The sequence below is a fragment of the Arachis hypogaea genome, chromosome 6 (assembly GCF_003086295.3).
Source record: "Arachis hypogaea cultivar Tifrunner chromosome 6, arahy.Tifrunner.gnm2.J5K5, whole genome shotgun sequence".
NCBI lineage: Eukaryota > Viridiplantae > Streptophyta > Magnoliopsida > Fabales > Fabaceae > Arachis > Arachis hypogaea.
This window is the reverse complement of record NC_092041.1, coordinates 8,930,562-8,956,871: the sequence shown is the minus strand read 5'-3', so window position 1 is coordinate 8,956,871 and position 26,310 is coordinate 8,930,562. Positions and strand designations below refer to the sequence as shown.

The window sequence follows — 26,310 nt, the reverse complement described above, 5'->3', positions numbered from 1 at the left end:
ATATTAGAAATATGATTATTAGTGTTACATTGTCCTATCAGATTATGCTTTTGGGATGTGTGGTTTCAAGAAAGATTTAACCCATTGTACACATTGTACGTTTAGGCCATTAGCTCCCACTCAACACATATATATGAACCCAATTGAGGAATCTTCAATTTGGTAGCCATACAGCAACAGTTAATATTTAATTTGTTTGCACACGGTAGATTTATGAATTCAAACCCTTTTAATAATTAGAAAAGATAGCATGAAAGCAAGTGTATATATAGTAGTGTGTCTCCTAACAATAATGTAAGGGGGGGGGGGGTGATATTGCTGGCTAGCTCCTTTATGGCATTGAGGTAATAATAATCTAAGTAAAAAAGTGAATTGAAGCACAGTTGTAATCTTGCATGTGAAGCATTTCTTTCTGTGATCTATGTATGTTAGTAGTAGTTGTTGTCCCGGGTGCATGCAACAACATCAAAGCCCTTAGCTTTCAATTCTTTGCAAAGCTGTTCCTCTTTTCATAAATATCAATCATCATCAGTGACTGAAAAAGCCTCTTCCTTGGTTTCAATACATTTTTTAAGCACTTCAATAATCTGTTAAAAAAAACTATATTCTAATTTAATAATCGGTGTTTTGAATTCCACGGTATATAATAATCGGAGTGGATCTTTTTCGGTAGAGAAAAAATTAGATGGTGTTAATTGTTTAATTTTATTTTTTATTATTCTCTCTTATATTTATTTTTTGTCTCACTTATAAAATTAATGATAAAAAATCACACTTTATTTCTTCAAGTGTTAAAAAAAATTGAAAGATAAAAACAGATAGTAAAATTTTAAAATATTATCATGAAATTACTAAATTCAAAAATTTAAATTGATAGAAAAAAATGAATGATTATATCTCTAATATTCTTCGTAAAACAAGAGTTTCTTTTAGATTTATTTTATTTTGTATAAGTCTTCTTTTTTTTTTATTTGTCTTATACTCTTTTTTTACTTTTAGAATTTATCAGGGATTAAACTTTAAACGTTTCGAATATAGAATTTTAATATCATATCATAAAATTACTCAACCCTAAAACTTAAACTAATAAAAAGAGGCAATATAAATAGTTATATCTCTAATAAATATAGTTTATAATAAAAACATAGATTCAAAATTTTAGATCTTTCAACATCTTATTATTTTGAGAACTTTTTTTAACATTACTCATGAAAATTGAAAGTATGTTCTGATTTTAGTGGACTATATATAGTCATGAACTCATGATATAATACTCCAATAAAAACTTCAGTATACCATCACTTATAGGACTATTTATTACAGATAGAGAAAGTCTAGAGGCCAGTAATTTTATTGCATTTTGTCTAGCATGTAACCAGTAGAGAAATGTTAGCCATTAGATGAAATTTCACACCATTAAATCATTATTGATGGCTAGTTGATAGCTACAAATCACAAATGTTACTGGTCCCTAGTATTGCTCTTAGAGATAAAGATTATCTGAAGTGAGGATGATGTCAGTAAAAAAAGAATAAAAGTTTAATTATCATTAAATGAATATAATGAAACTCACACATAATTATAATATACAAGTTAAAAAATTAATGATAATTATTCTTTTTTTATTTTATCAAAATTTTCATCTAAAAAATATCATTTTCCATTTATTAAAAACAAACATCACTAATTAATAGTAAGTGGGTAGGTATAGTGCCATAATAACACTAAACGTCTAAACCCATCATGTGGCTTATGTTAATAATGTACTATTCATAATTTGAATACAAACTAAAACGAATAAGTTTTTGCTAAATATTACTACTCAGTACACATGCAGTTATTAAGGCGCTAGCAGAAAGGAAAAGCAACCATTTTAATTTTGCATTTGATGTGATGAAATGGTTGAGCTATATTTTCAACTCATTAGTTCTCTCCTTTAATTGGTTACGTTGGTTGGTTTGCCTTCTTCTGTTACGTTTAATCCAACTAAGAAATCAATTAATGCAAATTCAATAATGGAGTTGAATTTGTTTAGACTTTCTATGGCTTTTGTAGTTTTGTTGTATATCTACACATTCATTTTACAAATTGTAGCACATACATTTTTTAGACAACAGCATAAAGAGTATTGACTAATTAAAATGATGGTTTTTTAATTCAATACATGTTAATTAGTTTAATTTTCATTCATTTAATACATGATATAACTATAGTTCAACTCACTTAAACCATAGATAAATTAAATTAAAGTCAAGTCTTTTAATGTTAATTTCCATATTTATTGCAGTAATTCCTTTCTTTACAATTTCTTAGAGAGCTTAGGAAAGAAGAAAAGCATATAGGAGAATTAAAAAAAGGGTTTTGTTATTTTGTGGGTGTTAGAGAATATTAGTTAAACATACTATAAAAGAAAATATTGTAATATTATTTATTATAAAAATATTTTATTATATTTTCAATGTATTAAATATATCAAAAGTATTAAATTATTTTTTTATGGTATGCTTAATTAATGTCTTCAGGACATAGGATAACAAATTTCTTTAAAAAATAAAAATATTTAGTAACAAAAAAAATAAATCTAATTTTGATACATTGTAAACCGTTTTATATATGTACATCTAATTACATAACTTCACATTAACAAAAATAACTATCTTTTACATTAATAAATAATCATTCAAACAACAGTTGTGATTACACGATTTTAGATTGTCAGTATATTAAAATTAAATTAAAAATTATTAGTTAAAAATTATCAAATTTTATTATTTTTAACTTTATTTAATATATTTTATAATAAATAAATATTAAATAAAATAATTTTAAATTAATTATTTTTTATCTCTCTATTGTTACCGTTAAAAAAAAACACATTAGAGACCGATCTAGATACGCATGTTTTAGAGAACAAATAAATGATTTTTAAAGGCTTTAATTTGACTTAGGTGGGAAAAAAATATAATGGGATCTTTATTAATAATGAATTATTAATGCTAAAAATTTTAAATTTTTATTTTAATAAATATAAAATAAATTAATTTGATCCTTGAATTTATATATAAACTTTAATTTGATTTTTGAGATTTTAATTATTTTTATTTAATCTACAAACTTTATTAATATGTCTCACATTACTCTTTAGAACAACTTAATAAAAATAGTTGGTAAGTTTTGTAGATATTTTTTAAATTTCTGTAAAACTGTATGCCTTATGGAGTAATTATATAGAAGAGAAGAGAGTAAAAATAGATGATGAGATTAGAGGAAACGTATTAAGATAAAAAAATAAAATAAGAAAATAAAATCAAAATTAATAAAACTTAAATAATTAATTTATATTATTATAGTTTTTAATATATAAAATAATTATTTAATCTAAACTATACATCACTATTTTTAATAATTAAAATAAAAGATTCTATTTGAATTATCAAGATACTAGATCCCAAATATACCTTCTAAGAGTTCTCCATTTAAGTGTGCACCTCCCAATTGCATATATCATGCGTTAACGTGTCCGAAAGAATAATATACCCTCAATTTTGCGTGAAGTTCTGGAAGAACTATCTTAAATCATTTTTGGAGTTCATAATTTCCGGTAATTTCCAAGTTTTTTTTTTTGGTATTAAAAGTAGTTATTTATTTTTTTATTTTTTTTTGGTCGGTGGATTGGACAACTCCCAATCCTAGGTACCCTACTGGATTGGACAATCCCCAATCCTAGGTACACAACACACCCACACACTCCTCACATATTTTTACAATTTTTCCTCAATTGCATTCTCTAGAATTTGAACCCTAGACCTTGAAGTAGGAAGGGACGAGAAATGCCACTAGAGCCAAGGCTCATTGGCAAGTAGTTATTTTCAATATACATTTGGTGAGAAGAGAATAATCTCATTTGTCATTTCACATTTTTTGGGTCGGGACCCCGGGCTACATCTAGCCCAAACCCAAAAGCAGAAAACTTGTTCGTTACCCGACCCAATATTCAATTCAATTTGGTCTAGTAAAATTCTTGATGGGCCAATCCAAGAAAATTGTTCATATGATGGGCTTCTATGCGGTTTTGTTGTATGTAAAAACATGCTTCATATAGTGACAAAAATAGTGCTTCATAGCTTTGACCAAAAAAAATATTCTTCATAGTTTGACACTAACATAGTAAAATTTGAATAAAAGTTCAAACTTCAAAGTAACCATACAGGCCAAGAATAGTTTCTACGTAGTGTCTTTGGTCGTTTTGCCCCTTTGTTTATCACAAAAAAGTAACCATACAGGCCAAGAAAACATTAAGAATTACATGTTAATTGAGAAGTGAGGCAATATCATTTGCTACATTTTGAGCATCACTGCTAGCTCCAAAGAATCTTTTTTGTGCAAGCCCAACGCAGTACAAATTGTTCTTACCCTTCCAGTAATTTGAAAAATTACTTACCTTGACTAAACCATTTTCATTCAGAAGATCATCACCTCCCTGTAGGTAGTTCATATAACCATGTGACGATTTATATATATAAGTTTAGATATGTTAAATGTGAAGTATTTAATTTATCCTGTACCTTGAGCCACCTTTGTGTTGATCTATTGAAGCCAGTGCAAAATATGATCGAATCAAATGAGTGACACTTGCCATCTTTAAACAACACTTCGTTACCTCTAACTTTCTCTATTTCTACCGATAACACCTGAACGGCAACATTATATATCATACAATATACACTTAACTAATATAATATACGACGATAATTGATAGATAAAGACAACACACTACTAAGTATTATTTAATATAGTATGCCTGGACATTTTGAGTTGTAAGGACCAGACAAAGACCTATACGCTTTTAGTTCTTGTTCTTTTATTGTATATGTTGTATTCTACGTCCTACATAGGTATTTTTTTAATCTAATTATACCATTACCCGTTCCTAGGACATAACATCATGCACAAAAATGGATGATTCTAATATGTTTATATTTATGTGGATATCATACTTATCATCTTTTAAAAAGTGTTTAATATTTTTTAAAAAATGTGTCTAAAAATATTATTAAAATATAAAAAAATATGATTTTAATTTTAACAACACTTATTAATAGGGACCGAAATTACCATAAAAAATATGAATATACCTGAATCTCTCCATGCTTGATTTTCTTGATAGTTCCCAAGTCAATGATAGGAAACTTGCCATACTTGATTTTCATGGTGAAAGGTCCTTCACTTGGCCAAGGTAACCCATACTTGCTCAGATCCCCATACACTATCCTACTCACTATAACAAGCAGCTTCTCCACTGTGCTTAGGGACAAATACTTCAACAACATCCCTGAATAATACATCATATTCCTTGATAGAATATGAACCTACATAATAATACAAACAAAAAACAATAACATTAATCTGCAAAACAGAGCTAGAAACCACAAAATGCATTGAAACTATATAAATATTTCCATACACATATTAATGGCTTGAAAAATAGGTGAAAGCATGTGTTTTTGTATGAAGTAGTTATTAGTTAAAAACAGGTAATCATTTAAGGATTTTCAACAATTAACTTCACAAATAAACAGTTGTCGAGAAAGCACCGGAAACTACCTACCGGGCTTCGAACAATGATGGAAGGTTTGGCACCGAAATTGGACAAATCCAAAGCAATCTCCATGCCAGAATTACCAGAACCAACAACAAGAACATGTTCATCTTTGAACTCCTTCCCATTCTTGTATCCTGTGGAGTGCATCACTTTCCCTTTGAAACTCTCCAAACCTTCAACCCGAGGGACACGTGGCTCAGCAGTCTCCCCAGTAGCCACCACCAAGAACCTTCCAGAATACTCTTCAACCTCACCGGAGCTTCTATTCTTAGCCTTCACCTTCCACTTCCGATCCACCTCATCAAACTCCGCAAGCTCCACAGATCTGTAGTACAAAGGGTTGATGTTGAAGTGCTTCACATATGAGTCTAAATACTCAATGAAGAGCTTCTTAGGAACATAGCGAGGGTAGGAATCAGGGAATGGAAGAAAGGGAAGCTCACACACTTTTTTTCCAAGGTGAAGGTGAAGACGGTCATAGGTGTATTTTTGCCATAAGGAAGCAAAACAATCTTCTCTTTCGAGAAGAGTGAATGGTACTGATTTTTGTGTTAAGCATGCTGCAGCAGCTAAACCTGAAGTTCCAGCACCTACTATTATCACTTCTGCTTTTTCCACCATTCTTCTCCTTCTTCAATTTATCTATATTCTTTTTAGTTTAACTTCTTTTCTAACAAGGTGGTTATTTGCTGACTTCGAAAAACCAAGAATTCCACAATTGTGGTTGAAACGGTTGCCAAATGCCACACCAACATATAAGTCATTTAAAACTTTCGGATGGAAAGTCTACGTCAAACTATTTTAAATGAATAAATCTTTTGCAGTAAAAAACTAAATAAAAAACAAACTATATATACTTTCTGGATCAGAAAATGAGGAGAGATGATGAATGAGGTGTGGATTTGGAAGAAGCTCAAATCTTGAGTTTGTCAATCTCAACCACACACACTCGAGTGCACGTGTTTATAACTAACAATTCCACGCAAACACTTTGCTTGTCTAGTAATATTGTTTCCACTTTCCAGTAACAGCATCTTGTTTTTTTTCTCTCAATTATTGTACTGACACAACCGTTATAATTTGTTTGGTTTGTTCTATTCCCTTTCACAAACTGAAAGAAAAACCCATCATTAAATTTGAATTATGAATAGGTTGTACATAGAATCATAGATAACAAATAAAAAAAATGAGACCATTGAATACACAAAAAATACATGTAGAAAAAAAAATAATACATAACGTACTAGAGTCTAAGAATAGTAACATATATTGTATAAATAGACAAACAAAAATATCTGGAAGCCATAATTTGAGAAATATAGAAAGTCATAATTGGCTTTATTTTTATTTTATGTAATGTATTTTTTTTATTTCTATTGCTTAAGTATTACTGAAATAAATAAATAATTTTAAATATAATAAATATATAATTATAAATATTATATATATAACATTATGAATATTAAATTAAATAAAATAAAGTTATGTTATTGCCAATCTAACATTATTCTAAATATCTCTTAATCCAACTAAGAATTCAATTAATACAAATTCAATAATGGAGTTGAATTTGTTTCGACTTATTTTGGCATATATATTTCAACTTGTTTCCCACTTTTTAGCCGACAATCTTGACTTAAATGATGATTTTTATTATTCAAATCTTTAATTAGCTTCTTTGTTTCTCTTGGCAAGACAGGGAAATGGATCCCCCTCCTAGAGGTCACACCTCATCAAATAATTGAAAAGAAAATTTAATATTATATATTTAATATCAAACATTTTTTTATTATTTAATAGTCTCTTCTCGGCAAATCACAAGACCCTCAATATTTGTTTTTTTTTCCTTTTTTGTCATTATACACTACTCACACACTCTTCATTCACACACACTGAGTTCTTAAATTATATCCAACTTTAACTAGAACTTGAACTCAGATGCAGTATTAAAAAGGCATATAGATATGTTATTTATATTAAGCTTTTGCTGCATCTTCTATATTTATTTAAGTAGACTAATAATTAACTTAGTTTTTTTTTTTATCTAATAAAGTTCACTAGATGGGCCATTACCAAAACACAGATTCATAAGATAGGCTTTGAAAAATTTTTGCTTGAAGTCCAGGGTCATGATCCAAGGAATATCAGCATAATTGACAATAAACAGTGCATATAAGGTCACCCAAAACAATGATTAAGAGGTGTGGTGAAGACGATGAATGGAGTTGGGATGGATCTTTGTCCGAGTCGGGTACTAGTTGGGTGTTTTGGTGCGGTTTATTTGGGCTTCGGTCCAACTGGGTTGGATTCTGACCAAAAATAAAAAGAAGGCAATAACATGCTTCACAGGTTGACACTAAAATTTGAATAGAAGTTCAAAGTTCAAACCATATAAGATTAGAAAGACAAAAAAAAAAATCATATAAAATCTAGACAATAACATAATTACCTAACCATGAAGAAGAGAAGAGTGAAAAATAAAAATATATTTTTTACTATAAACTTAATGTACCAAAAAAAAGAAAAAATTTACATCATAGAATGATACAATGAGTTACCAAAAAATAATCATAATTGTAAACTAAAAAGTTGTTAGAGAAAGCTATAAACAAGTTTTAAAATATAATTAGAATGAGGAGTATTACTTAGGTCAATTTTTTTATTAGTTTAATAGTGATGTTAACAAACAAGTTTATACCCTCTTGATGAGCCATGAAAAGATGGCTAATAAAAAAAGTTGAGAGGGGGTTCAGCAAGGTGTTAGCACTACTGTGGTATTCACTATTCAGCCATAGGAATTGCGGACATTTTTACTAAGCTTTAAAGAAGAGATGAGAGAAAAACAAAAACATATTTACTACTATAAATTTAAATGTTTAATGCACTGAGAAAAAAAGTGAAAAAACTTACACCGTAAAAAGACATAGTGAAATACTAAGAAAATAACAATAATTGTATACTAAAAAGTGGTTGGAACAAGTTATAAACAAATTTTTGAATATAATCAAAATGAGAAGAAGTGTTACATATATTATTTTTTTATTATTTTAATATTGATAATAATTAATTATATTTGGAGTACATTTAGAGTACATAAGATTAACCACTAAATATTTTTTCAGTTTTCTATTTTCATTCATTTAAAAATCTTTAAAATAAGAATAAGTAATCTTTAAAATGAAACTCTACTTTCCAAAGCTTTTTTTTTTTTGTCGGATCTACTGTTCATAGTTAAATTGTGTAAGATTAATTACATTAAAAAATAAAATACACAAAATCACCGCGGTTTGAAGCTGAAAAACCCGATAGGCCACAGCCCATAGGAGTCCCGAGTCCCTCATAGTTAGAGAAGAAGGAAAATCGAACAAAATCGAACCCGCCGCCTTCCCAAACCTCTTCTCCACTTCAACTTCCCATCACGCAATCCCCGAAATCCCAATTTGTCAAACCCTAATTTCGATCCCCAAATATCCAGATCGATCGAATTCCATGGCAAACCCTTCCTCATCTTCCTCCTCCTCGTCTCAATTCACCTACTCCTCCGATCCCTCTTACTTCCCCACTCCCTTCCACCTTCAACAACCGCCTTACGCCCCACCCCCTCGTCCCCCTCCTCCCACCGTCGCCGCTGCCCCCGCTGCTGCCGCATACAGCTATCCTCCTCCACCGTCACACCACCACCAATTCCAGCGCGACGCTCAGCAACTCTTCCAGCGCGACGCCCAGACCATCACCCCGGAGGCTCTCGAGAGCGTGAAGGCCGCCATAGCCAGCAGCGACGTCGACCACAAGACCGACGCGAAGCGGAAGGCAGTTCCCCGCCGTGCCGCTGGGCAGACGTGGGAGGATCCCTCACTGGCCGAGTGGCCGGAGAACGACCATCGCTTGTTCTGCGGCGATCTAGGGAACGAGGTGAACGACGACGTTTTGTCGAAGGCGTTCACAAGATTCCCTTCGTTTAACATGGCGAGAGTTGTGAGGGACAAGCGATCAGGGAAGACCAAAGGGTACGGATTCGTGAGCTTTGCGGACCCTTCGGACCTCGCTGTGGCTCTGAAGGAGATGAACGGGAAGTACGTTGGGAACAGGCCAATCAAGCTATGCAAGAGCAAGTGGAAGGAGAGGACCGATTATGATGCTGTTGATAAGCAGAAGAAGCACTCCAAGAAGAAGTTGAAGTCTTCCTCCAAGGTTGGCGTGTTGCATTACTAATTAAGGTAGACGTCGAAAAGAAAAAGAAAAAGTGCTTGCATTGAAATCTAATTTGAACTACTTGATGTAGCTATATATGTGAGTTGTTTTAGTTTATGAAGGTTTTGAAAATGACTCATATGTGGTCAATGTTAAATCCATGTAAGTTGCTGATGCGACCAAATTGAACAACTTAGTTACCCACCTCAAGGTTCTGTGAACGTAAGAACCGTTGAGGCTCTGTTTTTTATAACAAGAATTTATGAAAGAAATATGCAATCTGAAAACTAAATAAGGAAATATGCAATCTTGAGGGAGGGTTTAGTAAGGCGATGTCGCTGCCGTATTAGAAGAAATCACGAGCATCTGAACGACAACATAATTACGTAATTATGAGAAAAGAAAAGAGAAAATTTACATTTTGATAAGCCATGAAAAAATGGCTAATAAAATAAGTTGAGGGAGTGAAGCAGTGCCGCTGCCGTGGTATTCAATAGCAGAAATCACGGACATTTTTTATTTTATCATGAATAAGTGAGGAGAAAAAAACAAAAACATATTTGCTACTATAAGTTTAATACACTAAGAAATATATTGAGAAAATTTACACCACGAAATGACAATGAGATACTAAGAAAATAACAATAATCATATACTAAAAAAGGGTTGATGCTGAAGTGCTTCACATATGAGTCTAAATACTCAATGAAGAGCTTCTTAGGAACATAGGGAGGGTAGGAATCAGGTAATGGAAGAAAGGGAAGCTCACACACTTTTTTTCCAAGGTGAAGGTGAAGACAGTCATAGGTGTATTTTTGCCATAAAGAAGCAAAACAATCTTCTCTTTCGAGAGCGATGAATAGTACTGATTTTTGTGTTAAGCATGCTGCAGCAGCTAGACTGAAGTTCCAGCACCTACGATTATCACTACTTCTTTTTCCACCATTATTCTTCAATTCCTCTATCTTTTACGTTAACTCTTCTTCTAACAAGGTCTGTCTTTGGTTTAGTGTACAGGGATTTATGGTTGCTTACTTCCAAAAAATAAAGAACTGCAAAAGTGTGGTAGAAACGGTTGCCACTTGCCACACCAACATAAAAGACATTTACAAAGTTTCGGTTGGAAAGTGTACATCAAACTATTTTAGATAAATAACTTTTTAAACTCGTATAACATATTGTAAACTAATTCAAAATTAATTTACTTTTTGAAAAATAATTTGATACAATTTAAAAACTATGAAACTTCCACTAAGGAGTGATTTTCACTAGTGTGCGTATACGTGATTTCACTTGTCTGGTAACATTGTTTCCATTAACATCATCTTGTTTTTTTTCCCTCTCAATTATTGTGCTTAATGCTTACACAGTTACACTGAATCCATTATAATTTGTTGGTTTGTTCTATTGGCTTTCACAAAGAAAAGTCCATCATTAAATTTGAATCATGAATAGCCAAATAGGTTGTAGGTAGAATCATAGATAACAAATAAAGAAAAATGAAACAATTGAATACATAAACAATAAATAGTACAATACATGTAGAAATAAAACTAATACACAACATACTAGAGTCTAAGAATAGTAACATACATCGTATTAAAAAAATATTCCTTAACCTAGGCTTCTTGCTTAATTACCTAACAAACATATAGACACCCTTTTATAACACAGTTCTTGTAGAATTAAGATATTTGCAAACTAGTTAAACCACGTCTAGAGAGCTCCACACTAGGCTCATTCTTTGGAATCACATTGAAATTGAAATTGAAAATTTTCTCAGACAATTCTCCCACAAATTTGTTGAACTCAAATGGTTTCTTGTTCCATTTCTTGGTGGATTCCTTAGCAACAATGAAGTTTCTCATCTTCACATTCTCCTCCTTCATCACATCAATTGCCATACTCAGTTGCCTTATCACCTCTATCTTCTCCTCGTCCTTCTGCTTGAGTTGTTCCCTCTGTGCCTCATTCTCTTCTTTAAGCCTCTCTATTTCTTCCCTCAGCATCATTACTTCATCACAAGCAGAATCTTTCATCTTGAGTTGATCTTTCTGTGCCTTGGTCTCTTCATTGAGTCTCTTCATCTCATCCCTCAGTCTTATCACTTCATCATTCACAGCAACATATGAAACTTCCACCTCTTCTTTGTGATTAGACTTGCTCTCTTCTTCTTCTTCTACTTCTTGCTCAGGATCATCAACTTCAGATTCCACATCATAACTCTCTGAATAAGTATCATAACCACGATGATCATCTGCAAAAGTCAGCAACTTCTCGAACCGATGCTTGGCCGATGCAAATGGGGATCCTCCTGAATTGAGTAGGCCGATTCCAGTTTCGGGTCTGACTTGATCATAGCGCTCGGCTAGCGAGCGATGCGTCCTATAGAAATCTTCAACCATTCTTAAAAGCTCTGGCCTCTTCTTGTAGTACATCTCTGCACGCTTGGCAAAGGAATCTGCATCTTCTTCAATTACCTTTAACATAGCTTTTGTCTTCTCATTTAGTTCTGCAATAAGCCTCAATAGACATTCACATATCAGTGCTAAATCACTTTTTACTTTTTTACCTTTTCCCTCTCAACAATATAATTCTATGCCACAAATGTAGAGTAGCAGCATATACAAGTCACAGTCAAACTAAACAAAGGTTGCTCCAACGGCTAAATACATAAGGCAAAAAGTAGAAAAAGAACTTGAAAGGCAAGACTCAGATAACGGTGGCCTAAAAACTTTTTATGATCCTACAGCTACACTAGTGACATCATTTTTTTAATTGACAAATGCTACAAGTTAAGAAAAATTGGAAGTTCTGGTGATTAGTAGTTGATAAAGATTTTTACCTCAATTCTATTAATCTAATGATCAAGTAGCATAATACAAGATTCTGGCAAATAAATTCTTGCAAAAATTCCAACTCCAATATTCTCTTTTACTTGTAAAACACTATATGTCTATACCTATACGAAGATAAGGGGGAGATTAGGTTGGGCCTGAATCATCATGTGTTATGCCACAGTTACAGGGATACGCTCAATCTTACTTAACTCAATCAAAGCATGATTCAATGCACAGCAGATTATTATTAGTCATTATAACCAGGGCTAGTTTTTGACAAGAAGATGCTCCTAATTTCAAATCACTGATGAGGCTAAACAAGATGGGCAAAGGACTTTCTATGCATATAAAAAGTTACAAGACAATCTAATAATCACAAATTATCAGTTACAACTTACGAATTTGTCCAAAATTGCAACCGTTTTTGACCATGCAAATTAATAAGGATGGATACAGAGGAATGAAGATTGGAACCTGAAAGAGTGGATTGAAGCCACGGGGAACGGTTAGTGGTGGTGGTTTCAAGCCACCACCAGTGTGAAGGTTGATTCTTGGTCATTTCATCCATCATCTTCTTCTTCCTCTTCTGCTTCACTCTTCTCCTGTTGCTTATCATCAACAAAAACAAACATAAATATGATGGCAAAACAACAAAGAAGAACCTCGGTTTCCCCAAACAAGAAGTGATACGCAAGCATAACCATATATATACTAGCATTAACAAGTCTCCATCACATTCACATACTCCAAACAGTCACAAACACATATAGCTAAAAGATAAAAACGGAAATCACTAGAAGATAAAAATGAGAAATTGCGTGGAGTAACTAACTGCACCGACTCAACAGTGGCACTGCCTCTTCGTTGTTTACAAGAACACGGTTCCACACAAATCCATATAAGGTCAAAAATGTAAGGATGTTATCGTCATTTCAAACACTGCAATTACTACCAGTAACGAAACCAAAGGGGAACCTTCAAAAACACACAAACATAAAAGCGAGAAAAATTGCAGAAAAAGTTACATCTAACTGAGGTGCATGTACATGGGGGAATACGTTGAGCGATGAGGATAGAAAGGACAAAAGACTCGAACTTCACAATGCCCATCTCGTAAATCAATAAGAGCGGAAAGGAAAGGGCGTAAGACCAACCTGGTTCTTGAATGCTTCCGAGTCAACTCACCGAGTCACAGTGGTGGTCTTCTGCTGCAAGCAGAGACAAGAGAGGGAGACCGGTATCTTAAAATGTTGTTCTCTTCTTCTTTCTCCATTTTGAATTCTTTTGTCTCTATTCTCACATCTTCACTCAATCATATTCACACACGTGTACCAATCTCATGGTCCCCAATTTCTAGATTTTTTTTTTCCCTTGTGCAGAGACAGTGGTAAACTGGTAATAACATAAAATATGAATATGGTGTGAGTATATGATTATAACATAATTAACTTTTTAATCATCATGTCACATCTAGTACATTAAATAAATCACATCGTAGTTTAAGAATATGATTTTATATTATATGATAATAATAAATATATTGAAAAACACATGGTGAGTGCGGGATCATGCATGGATTAGTATTTAGTAACGTGATGGAGCGAGCACACATGGTGTAACGGTCGGAAAACGTAATTGAATATGGAGGTTTGGTAAATTAATATGATGGGTGTCCAATTACTTTTCTTTCAATGTTCATTTATTATTATTCTGATTAAAGGAAGCCCACATGAATTGAAAGAAAGTTGTAACGGGCAAGTGATAACAAAGCAAAGCATTGTGGTGGATTAGGGTAGTAAGTACAGCCTGGGCCCAGAGCCTAATTTCATTCATGTTCACATGCCAACGTTTGTGATTTTGGTTTTGGGATATAGAATGTGTTTCTCTACTTTTTTATCTCATGCACTGTCCTATTACCCGTCTTATATCCATTTCCTCAAATTCCTTGAAGTTTGTTCTTCAGTAGTTCAGTTGCCTTAAAAATGAACCACGGTAATGAAATTAAAAAAAAAAAACCCAACAGACTACTATTATCGTTTCCTTTTCTATTTAGGTAGAGGCAACGGGGCGGGTAGGACTCGCCCTGTCCAACAATAACCGTATAAAATTTGTCTCGTTTTTATCTGCAAATATTAAAAGGTTGAATCTTAATTTGTCGCTGCGGGCAGCGACGGACCCAGAAAAGTTTAAGAATGGGGCAAAAATATATCTTAAAATAAATTTCATTGAACATTGTTAATTATATTAAAAATATAATAGAAATATAAAATTTAAAAAAAGTTAGTGAACACTTTTATTTTTAAAATACTATTTATTATATATAATTTATAAAAAAATATGTTTTTGTTCCTAAAATTTAAAATTAAAACATTTTAATTAAATTATAAATAATTTTTCATCATACCTAATTTTATTTCTATGTATTTTTATATACATTTAATAATAAAAGACTGAATCAATTGGCATGTTAGCGTCTATTAATACACTAGCATTTATAATTTGAAACTATAATTGTATATAAATACCATAAAAAAATAAACCTATATATGAAAAATATGTTTATATCAAATAATAAAAACTTAATTTACAATTATTTTTCTTTCTTTCTTTTTGAAATAATTAATTTTTTATATATTTTTAATTTAATTTTAATATACTGTTAGATTAAAACATTTATAAATCTATTTAATTATGTATTGTAATTTAAATATATTTTTTATATTTATCATGTAAATAATTATCTAAAAAAATAAATATAATTAAATAACTATGTAAAAAAAGATACATATTTTAATATATCAAAATTAACTTTCATGCTTTTAAACAATTGTTCTACTACTTATTATAATTTTTAAATATTAATGACCTCTCATTGAATTAGGAAATTTATTTTTTATAATATTTATGACATAAGATACTTTTTAATCTAAAATAATTATTATAAGCAAGATTATTTAAAAGATAAAATTAAAAAATATTATATCATTTTAAAATAAAGGATATTAACTAATAGATAAATACTATTTTTTTATCTCAACTAATTTTTTAAGACAACAAAATACTGATAATTTTACTTATATTAAAAAAACAAAGATTTAATTTGATAATTAACGAGTTGATTGAATTTAAAAAATTATATTATTACTGTTTATTAATTTTTTTATTGAGTTAATTCATTTACTTATTTTTAATTTTGATATTAAATCAAATTTAATAAAATAAATATTATTAAGTTATTGTACGTTAAATTTAGTAAAAAGATTATTTTTAACATGAATCTCAAAATAAATTTTTATAATTTTTTGTGGAACAAAAATAAATTACATTAAAACAAATATATTAATTTTTATATATATATTTTTTTTCTAAAACCTAGTGGGGGCAAGTGCCCCCTCCTCTAATGCCTGGGTCCGTCCCTGGTTGCGGGTATCTATTCTGTCTTTACTTATCTCTATAATTATTAAAATCTAATAAATAAAATTAAATTTTAAAATTTATATAACCATTATCACATATATAATATAAATTAAAGTAAAATTTTAAATATAATATAATATTATTAATAATTTTACTAATTATTTTACATATTATTTATATATTTATATATAAATATCGGGATAAATAAAACCTAAATCCGACCTCATTTTACTAAAAACTTGCCTGGAACAGGTCAGAGTAAATACCTACAAATTTGGATAGTATTACCATCCTATATTTAGGCTAAGTACTTTATGAAATTTTTAAGAAAAATTCCGTTAAATAGAATTGTCAAAATATAAAATTGACCAATTGACTCTTCAAATTTTTTTCTTTCTATATACAAATGTAACCCTTAGTTTTTCTAATCAACCCCCACAAAATAAATCTCTGCATCCACTAATTTCATTTTCATCTCACGGACAACGGCTGCATATTCAAATACATGCTCTATTATCTCCTCTGCGAAATATTTGTTTCTTTTATTCTTTAAATAATTAAATTTCTCTAAAGAGGAACTGAGGAAATCCTAGAAAAAAAAATCTCAAAAACTTAGTCTATTAAGATATGTAACATTGAGATATTCTTTTAAAAAGAAGGGGAAAAAAATCATATCTGTTGAACAATAATGAGAAAAATAAGACTATTAAGTCTAGAACATCATGAGATCTCTAGAAAAGCAGAAAAAAATATTAACATTAAAAATTTTAATACTAGTCTCACTTGAAGAATAACAAAAATAGACATAAGTTTTTTAATCAGAACACAACTAGAGTAAAATAAATTACTTGTTTTTTAAAATTTAGCTTTTGATAAATTTTTTTAAGAATTTTTTTTTTTAAACAAGAGAGTTCAATATAAGAAGTGGAGCAAGAACAACTACAAATAAATAAAAAAATAAAAGAAAAATGTAAAAAAACTCATCAACTAAAAAATTATTTAAAGATTAACTCAAAAATTAAAAAAATTATTCATTTTTTATTTTTTTCTCTTTTAAAAATTGAATAAAGAATAATATTTAAACAATACCTAGTTCCATTGAATTTTATTGAGAAATGGTGGGAAAAAAAGAGGTGAAAAAAAAAAGGAACAAACTCGTCCTATGTTCTCATCGGACAACAGCCTTCCATTCGGAGCAGCAGTCATCGACGAAATCACAACAGAGGAGCTACAGCCGAAAATTTCTCCGGCGAAATCACTGAAATTTCTGGTTCCATTTCTTTTCCATATTTTGAAACTTATCAATCTCCAAACTTCAGCACTTTATGACACTAATGTTTTCGGTTCTTACCATTGGAACTCGGGTTTTGTTCCGGGTTTAGAAGATTCGCACGTTAGTAATCTCAATAACTCTATTCCTCGTCAGTTGGGAAAGCTGCAAAAGCTCAAAGTGTGCTTCTTTGAAGAAATGTATTTTCTCAAACTATTCATCACTTGTGGTGTTTGATGCTTTTTCCATTGAGCATCACTTATTGGTGTCCACATTCATAAAAAAATTCTGTAATATATATTTGTTAATGGCCTCAGATGACTAGATGGATGATTGTGATTTGTGAATTTGTTGAATTATTGGAGTCTAATTAACTTATTAAGTATAAAGTTGTTAATAAATTCCTAAAATTTTGTTTCCAGTAAATGAATATAGAAAAGTGAAATGGGATAAATTCATAAATATTTTAGAGAGCTCCATCCAATGAAATTCTCATAGAGAGCTCCATCAAATACTTTGCCTTCTATTTAAGCTAGTGTGAGTTACCACTTACTAGATGTATGATGTATCAAATTCATGACTTGAAAATCTTTGATCAGAAAAGAAGAAATACAGTATGAATGGTTCTGCTAAAAAAATGACAAAAAGATAGAGGACATATTACAAGAACAATAGCCTTGCATTATTACATCTAGTTCTTCTTTTTTTTTTTTTTTTTTTTTTTTTTTTTTTTTTTGGTCGGTGGATTGGACAACCCCCAATCCTAGGTACCCCAATGGATTGGACAACCCCAATCCTAGGTACACAACTCACCCACACACTCCTCACATATTTTCACAATTTTCCTCAATTGCATTCTCTAGGGTTTGAACCCTAGACCTTGAGGTGGGGAGAGGGGAGAAGTGCCACTTGAGCTAAGGCTCATTGATTGATCACAACTCGAGAACAAAGTGAAGCCAGGCCTTGATTGATCCTCATTCCGGATAGACAATAGCAGTGTGGACAATATGCCTGCCCATCAGAAGCCAGGTGGACCTCCTGGGCCGGGTGGGCCAAATGATGCACGTGGACCTCCGAAGCAACCTTGGAACAACCAACAACAGCACAAACAATAGAAGCTGCATTGCCACATTTGAAAGTTATTAGAATTTAGAGCCGGTTCTAATATGTGAAATTCATTAATGGGCATTGTCATTATTAATGGGCCCAAAATATAGCAATCATGGCTTCACGTAATGTTTGTTTACTACTCACCATGAAGAAATGAGGTTGCATATACCATCTCCAAACCCACCAAAAAATCCACCGGGTCCAAAGAAACCAGGCCCAGGAGGACCCCAGCCTGGTCCACCAGGCCCCGGAGCCCAACCAGGGCCAGGACCCCATCCAGGGCCTCCAGGTCCGCCAGGGCCACCAAAACCAGGCCCACCAGGACCCCCCGGCCCACCCGGTCCCATGGCTAGATGTCTCTAGTCTCCACACACTAGAACACAAAACAGAGCACCCCAAGTAGGTTGTATTTACAAAAGCTAGAGGGAAGGAAGAGGTGTAGTGAAACTATGAAGTTCTAACAAAGCTTCTTATGTAGTGGATCTTATATAGTGGCTATAAATCTCTTACATTCAAGTCAGAAAATCCTTCTTCGTACACGGTACATCGAATTGTAACAAAGCTGCTTAAACTACTAGTCAGATGAATCATGGTTAGCTACCATTCAAACCCACGACTCAAAGTAGTAGTTGCTTGTCATAACTCAAAACGGTTCCATGATAAATATATATCCATTTGCTGAGTGGCATCAACAATCATTCAGAAAAAAGGTTGGCAAATTGACTGTTAGTTAGTGAATTAGTTCTAGACATCAAAACCCGTTTGGATTAATGAGAGAAAGGAGCCTCAGATTAGCATTATGGCACATTCAACATAGCTGCAACAACCCGTGTACTATGAGAACACGGTGCGCAAATATATCGCTACAGCTCATGCCTATAATACCCTCATCATCAGCTTCTCCTCCTACCATTCAATTCAATTTTTATTTTCCCCCAAATTTTCTTACCAAAAATACAAACATCGCCAGATATTGGAACACCTTAATTAGGGTTTCTGGTTTCACCCAACTTTCCTGAGGCAGGGGGCAGGGATAAGAAATCCCTTTAAATATCAAGAGATTCATGCTGCGACGTCGTTTGGACTCTTAACCTTTTTATTGGGCTTTCTTACTTTTGGATCCTATGTGTTTTTTCATCCACCATACAAATTCATAAAAAAAAAATATCTTATATATTGGAGACTTGGAGTACACTGAAAATGAAATGTGATTTTATTTCCCACACCTGTTTTTCTTTTCTGTTCATAATCTATCTAATTAATTTCAATCAAATTAAACCTTTTTTTCTAATTAAAAAAATTTGATAAATTAATAAAATAAGATTGATCATCATTTTATTTATAATTTTTATCACTTTATCATTGTCTTTAGGATAAACCACCGAAAATACATCTGAATAATTTTGTTGTTGACAAAAATATTTTCGAATTTTATTATCAACAAAAGTATTCTTAAATAATTTAAAAATGTGACAAATATACTTAACAATAAATATATATTTTCAAAAAATGTCTGAAATTGAATTTCAATGCAATTTTTTCATGCACAATTAAAAATTAGATATTTTTATGGTTAAGATTTGATAATTTTTCGTTAAATATATATTTTTTGTGTAATTTTTTTGTCAACAACGAATAATACTTTTAAAAAATTATAAAGAATTATATATTTAAAAAAATTTATTTTTATCTCATTTTTTTAAGTATATTTATAAAAAATCTTATCAAAATTTAATTTTTAAAATATATTTTAAAAAATATATATTTACTATTAAATAATTTTATTATATTTTAAAATTATTTAAATATATTTTTATCAATAATAAAATTTAAATATATTTTATTAATAACAAAATTATTTGAGTATATTTTTAATAATTTACCCTTATATTTATCTCAAAAGAAGCTTCATAAAAAAAACAAATGCTAGCTATTAGTTTAGGACTTGGGTGATAGAAAAATGAATAGCACAAATCAATGATGTATATCTATAGCGTCGTAACTTATAAATGTTTATTAGGTTATCTAATGATTGTACAACTAACAATCTTATAATAATTACTTTTTAAATGAAATAAGAGTGTCGGTTTGTTTTTGTTAAATATCTTTATGGAAGCTTTTGTTTCATATAATGATGTATATCCATATTCAAGTCCATTTTTATAGGCATTGACCAGAGAAAAGCATGCTTTTATTTGACGTTCCAATATTAAATTAAATTGTTGTTAACCAATTAAATAATTTAGACTATAAAGATTGAATTGAAATGTTAGGCGTAAGTACAAATGCGAAATAATATGTTTAAACTTTATTCACAAGTTCGTTGTTTAAGACTTTAAGTTGGTTTTAATGTTTTATTTAGGGTTAAGTATAATTTTGGTCCAAAAGTTTTCGGTCAGAATTAAAATTGTTTATTATCTAATTTTCGATTTAAAATCATCTTTAACGTTTTTTTTTATTAAAATCGTCCTTTTTAATAAAATTAGTGTATGTTCACGTACCTTGTACGGGATAATACATAAAATTATATTAAAAATTTTATTAAAAAATTAAATAATATATATAGTAATTATTATTATAAATATTTTATAAAATTATAATTAAAATTAAACTCTCAAAATTTTTAATATTAAAATGTTAAAATAATTATTATTTCTCTTAATCAATTTGAGTTTGTTAAGTGATCATCTCACTCGTCTGCTTAAACAACTATTAGGAGTTAGAATCTCGCCTTGTGTATATAGCAATGCATTGGCTAGCGTTAAACTCTTAATAAATGGAGTATCAATACGTGGTTAGACTTGGCAGGAGTTTCTGAATACGCGGGTACCCTACCCGTTCATACCTAGATAGAAAGAGTAATAACTTGACCAAAGTCGGAACAGATTTTGCTCAAGATAGGGTATATGGTCGGGTTTAGGGTGTACCTGCCCCAAATATATACATATAAACACTTTTTAGAAATTAGAATTTGTCTCACATCACAGATGATTTATAGCTTCAGTCTATACTCTATAGTCATGCAAGATAAACTCAATCATCCTCACCCAAAATTTTCTTCTTTTCAGCTTCTTCACAAAAAAAAAATCGCATAGCTCGCGTCATGTTGTTGCGGAGTCCATCGCCGCCTACCTATTCACAACTCTCATCTTCCTTCACAGCTAGGAATGGACCCACGTTTAATATAGAGGGGCATTTGCCCCCACATTTTTTTTAAATTAATACTTATATACATATATACTACTTATTATATTATATTTGTCTCAAAATAAAATATAAATAGTTCTTTTGTATTTTATGTTAAAAAATATTTTGTTAAACTTAACACATAATAATTATATTGTTAAATTTGATTTAGTATGAAAAATAAATAAATACACTAAAAAAAGTGTTAATTAATTATATTATATTAGTTAATTAATTAATAATTAAATTAAAACTTAGTTTTCTAATTAAATACAACTTAAATTATTAGTGATTTTTTAAAAATTGTTTAAGATAAAAAAATATATTATCTATGTATTAATATATTGTAATTATTTTGGTTAAAAAATTTATTTATACTATAAAAATAATAATAAGTAGATTTGACAATTAAATATGAGATAATAAAAAGTAAAATAATTGTTTAAAAATATATAAAAAATAATATTTAGTCATGTTAAAAAAAAGTCCTTATCAATATTTTTTGTTATTTTAAATATTATACTATGCGTATGAAATTATATTTTTATTATTTTAAATATTATAATAATGATTGTGTGTATATTTCTAGTTCTTATCAATATATATTAGATAGTTTTAATTTTAAATTTTGAATATATCTAAACCAATTTAGATTGGTCAAGTGATTAACTTAGTCATCCGCTTAAGTAAGTATTGAGGGTTCGAATTATGTCTCGTATGTATAGCAAATTGTTGCCAGCCAATTATAGATTTTTAAATGAAATTCAAATTCATGATGGATTTGTCCTTAACTTGTTGAGTATTGTGGGAAGCAAAAAAAATATCTATACTTAAATTTTATTATATTTTTGTCCCCATTACTAAATTTTTCTGGGTCCATCACTGTTCACAGCTTATATCATCATCGCTGCTCATCCCGTTACCGTTGCTGTTGAGCCCGTCGCCACCTTTCTCCTGCCGAGTCCCTTTTCTCTAGGTAAATTTTCCTCTCTCTCTCTCTCTCTCTCTCTCTCATTGTGAGTCTGTTAAATTCTTCTCTTCTTCTTCCACAGACTCATCACTTAGTCGCCTTCGCTATGAGCCCGGACGTTGCCGTTGTAATTTCATCTGAGTCTGTCACCGAATAAAATAAAATTTTTATTCAAGTTAAAAATAGACATGCATGAGATCATTTTTGCATGTAATTTCTGAATTTTCTCATCCAAATTTGATCTATGTGGTTAAGTATTTTAGTATGGGATCATCGTGGTTTTGTTGTGACACTAATGTGATAAAAATTTCGGTAATTTCATAACTAATATATGAGATAGACCAGATTATGAAAGTAATAAGAGAAATAACATTCAAATTTGCGCGTAAAATTTATAAGAGTTTATCTCAGAAAAATATATATTTATAACCCAAGTACGTAGAAGATTGTTAAAAAATTATTATTTCTTAATATATTTATGGATAATACATATATATCAATTATAATCGTAAATTAAGTAATTTCACATTAAATGACTTATACAACGGTGATCTTATTTATTGTCATAAATGTTGAATTAAATAAGTCATTATTACTTTTGATTTAGATAAATGAAATTAAAATCATAGATACTATTTTATTTGAGTTTTAGGGTTTATTGAGTGTCACACTCAAATATAAATAATGACTTTAGAATTTTGGTATTCAACATATCAAACTCGCCTTTGTAGCTCTTTTCCCATAGTAAAATTAAGATTCAGCCCTATAAAAAATACAGAAGATTTTAGTTGACGAAGATCAAAGAACCACAAGAGCCAAACTCTCTGATCTCAATCATACTCTCGAATAAAGAGACACTTCCACACTCTTAGTTATATTTTTTAATGAGTTAATATGAATGATCTTGAAGTTGAGAAATTCTAAAATTTTCAGCTAAAATAAAAATTTTATTCAATCAAATGATAATAAATAATTTTATTGAATTAAATTATATTAATGTGATCACTGGATGATAAAGAATGCTAGAAAAATAAATAAATAATATTTTAAGAGTATAAAAATATTAAATTGTCATTACAATTTACTTTTTTAATCAACGATGATAAATATCTTAAATTAATTAAATTTTTACAAAAATTATACACCTAAAACTATTTTATTTTTTCAAAAATCTTTTAATAATACAATGGTTCAATGAGAGGTTGACTATTGAGAATTGAGTATAATATTTTTAAATTCGTATTTTCAATAAAAAATATACTTAGTTCTATCCATCCTCAATAATTCTATATTCACTATTACTTATCCATCTAAATAATTCTAACATTGATAGAATATTATTTTTAGATGCAAAAAATTTAAAATATATTTATTCTATTTCAAAAATTAATATTCATATTTAACTTAGAATTCTAACAAATATGACAAAAAATATTATATTTTTTAGTTAAAAAATTAAAGTAAAATATCTATAAATATATTTTTGTACTTTAGCTTTAGATTTTTTAAAAAAATTTGGCAAGTTAATGGAATCAAATCATATTTCTATAACATATATAAGAATGTATATTACACATAAATAAAAAATAGGTATAGCAAGAACAAATACATAAATTAAAATAAAATTTAGAAAAATAAAAACCAATAAAATATTGAAGGAAAAAATATAAATAGAAGAGAAATAAAATTATTAGATGGAAGAGAAATAATTTAATAAATTTTATGTGTATATAAAAGAAGAATAAAAAGAAGATATACAGTGCTTTATTTAATTTAGCAAAATTTATGGGAATAAACACATAGAATAAGAGAATAAAAAATGATAATAAAAAAAAGCTAAATATTTGAATTAATATCAAAAAATAAAAAAATAATAAAATAATGATAATCTATCATAATCTTAATCTTTTAATATAATTAATTAATAATAATATAATTAGTCTATCATAATCAATTTTGTTACTTACTTTAACCTTATTCTTCATTTATTGTATCTAAAAAAGTATATAATGTCACACTTATTTTTAAAAAGATGAAACTCTTCAAATACACGGTATAATATATAATTTAAGAATAATAAAATAAAAATATCTAGAATTTTATAATAGTATTTGAAATTTTCAACGATGATAATACAAAGTGTTTAAATCGACCAAATGAATTCAATAGTTATCCTTTGCACATCTTATTTAAATTTGAATCTTAAAATTTACTTTTATCTTTTTTTCTAATATCAATTATTTTTGACAAAAAAATAGAGAAAAAACTTTATTAGACAAAAAAATATCCGATCAAAAAATTATTATAAGGAGATTTATAATTAGAGAAAAAAGGAATAAAAGTATTAATAATAATTAAGAAAAAGAAACGAAGCTTGTATTAAAGAATGTTAGAAAAGAAATAATAAAGTTCATATTAATAATAATAATGCTGAGGAATGATGTTGCTCCTTTAGACTTTTAACATTCGTCTTTGGCCATCTTTTTTTTCTGTTATTTGCTTTTTTTAAAATTATCAAGTCATAAAAAAATAAAGAACAATTCAAGAAAACGAAAACAACAAAATCGAAAACACTAAGATCAATAGTAACTATACAAATCAAAATATATAGGAAAAAAATAAAACTATTATATGATAGAATTAACATGAGTATATTTCATCATTAAATAAACAAAGTTAATGCACAACAAAATTACATGTAAAGAGAAAAGAAAGAAAAAGAGTTAAAATATCCAAAGTGATAAAAAAATTATTTTATAGAAGACTATAAAATAATAAACTTCTAACTAAATTAAACTGTACTTATTATTATTAGAAAGGGTAAGAGAGAGCAGTAGAGAAAAGATTTGTGTGTATTCAAGTTGTGTAAAATGATACAATATAGAAGGGTATTTATAGGTGCTAAGAGAATCGAAATAATAAAGACGTAATATCCTATAATAAATATTTAGATATGTTAAATAATGCTAATTGATCTATACTATATGATATCAAAACAAAAAAGAATCACCGTGCTAATATAATATTACCAATATTATATAAATCATCTTTGTATTTATTTTTCTGTGCGTATATAATATTTAATTAACACATTAAGATATATATAATATTTTGTTAATACATATATAATATAAAGTGATTTATAAATTATTATTAATTCGTATATAATGTATAATTAAATTTAATGAATTCAATTAGAATAAACAACAAATCTATTCTTTTTATTTCAGACGTTATAAATGAATAAATTAATTAACTAATATAACAAATTACAATTAATGTAGTAAAATTAATTAAGTAATATATATTATAATAAATTATATTAATATTTAAATATCTAATCAAATCAATTAGCTGATATAATTAAGTCATGGTAATAAATTATTTTGAATGAGTTAAAATAATTAAATCGGGAAACACTCTCTAGAGCATGCCACGTCAGCTCCATCATTAAGTGCAGACATCCGATTTTTATATAATAGAATAGATTTTTAATTTAATTCCAAAACTACCCCTATTTTAATAAAATAAAATAAAAAAAGAAGAAAGAAATGGATACGAGAAGGGGGTGGGGAGAAAAAGAAAGCAGGAGGGCGCGAGAAAAAGGGGGGAGGGAGAGGGAAGGGGGACCGCCGCACCACCGCACCGCCGCCTTGCCGCCCTCCGACACCGCACCGCACCACCTTCTTCTTCTTCTACTACTCTCCTTGCTGCCGCCGCCACC

At 29.5% G+C, this 26,310-nt stretch overlaps 3 protein-coding genes and 1 pseudogene across 7 annotated transcripts; 1 reads left to right on the top strand and 3 right to left on the bottom strand.

Annotated features, from left to right (window-relative positions):
* Nucleotides 1-4,152: 4,152 nt before the first annotated feature.
* LOC112695855 (probable indole-3-pyruvate monooxygenase YUCCA10) lies at nucleotides 4,153-6,539 on the bottom strand. Its single transcript, XM_025748371.3, has 4 exons — nucleotides 5,609-6,539; nucleotides 5,136-5,369; nucleotides 4,566-4,691; nucleotides 4,153-4,480 (listed from the first exon to the last, which is right to left on the bottom strand). Exons 1-4 carry the CDS (start codon nucleotides 6,221-6,223, stop codon nucleotides 4,310-4,312), a joined length of 1,146 nt encoding a protein of 381 aa, XP_025604156.1. The 5' UTR covers nucleotides 6,224-6,539; the 3' UTR covers nucleotides 4,153-4,309.
* A 2,052-nt stretch (nucleotides 6,540-8,591) lies between these two features.
* LOC112695854 (uncharacterized) lies at nucleotides 8,592-10,065 on the top strand (annotated as a pseudogene).
* Nucleotides 10,066-11,283: 1,218 nt separating this feature from the next.
* On the bottom strand, nucleotides 11,284-13,957 carry LOC112695853 (uncharacterized). Of its 5 annotated transcripts, none has more exons than XM_025748369.3 (3): nucleotides 13,788-13,957; nucleotides 13,108-13,235; nucleotides 11,284-12,305 (listed from the first exon to the last, which is right to left on the bottom strand). In XM_025748369.3, the coding sequence occupies exons 2-3, from the start codon at nucleotides 13,202-13,204 to the stop codon at nucleotides 11,479-11,481; spliced, it is 924 nt and encodes a 307-aa protein (XP_025604154.1). In that variant the 5' UTR covers nucleotides 13,205-13,235; nucleotides 13,788-13,957; the 3' UTR covers nucleotides 11,284-11,478. The 5 variants fall into 5 exon arrangements, with proteins under 5 accessions (XP_025604154.1, XP_025604155.1, XP_072052749.1 ...); XM_025748370.3 differs by having other exon boundaries at nucleotides 13,108-13,241; nucleotides 13,788-13,923; XM_072196648.1 differs by having other exon boundaries at nucleotides 13,659-13,889.
* Nucleotides 13,958-17,886: 3,929 nt separating this feature from the next.
* Nucleotides 17,887-19,454, bottom strand: LOC112695852 (uncharacterized). Its single transcript, XM_025748367.3, has 2 exons — nucleotides 18,575-19,454; nucleotides 17,887-18,438 (listed from the first exon to the last, which is right to left on the bottom strand). Exons 1-2 carry the CDS (start codon nucleotides 18,775-18,777, stop codon nucleotides 18,339-18,341), a joined length of 303 nt encoding a protein of 100 aa, XP_025604152.1. The 5' UTR covers nucleotides 18,778-19,454; the 3' UTR covers nucleotides 17,887-18,338.
* Between the last annotated feature and the right edge of the window lie 6,856 nt (nucleotides 19,455-26,310).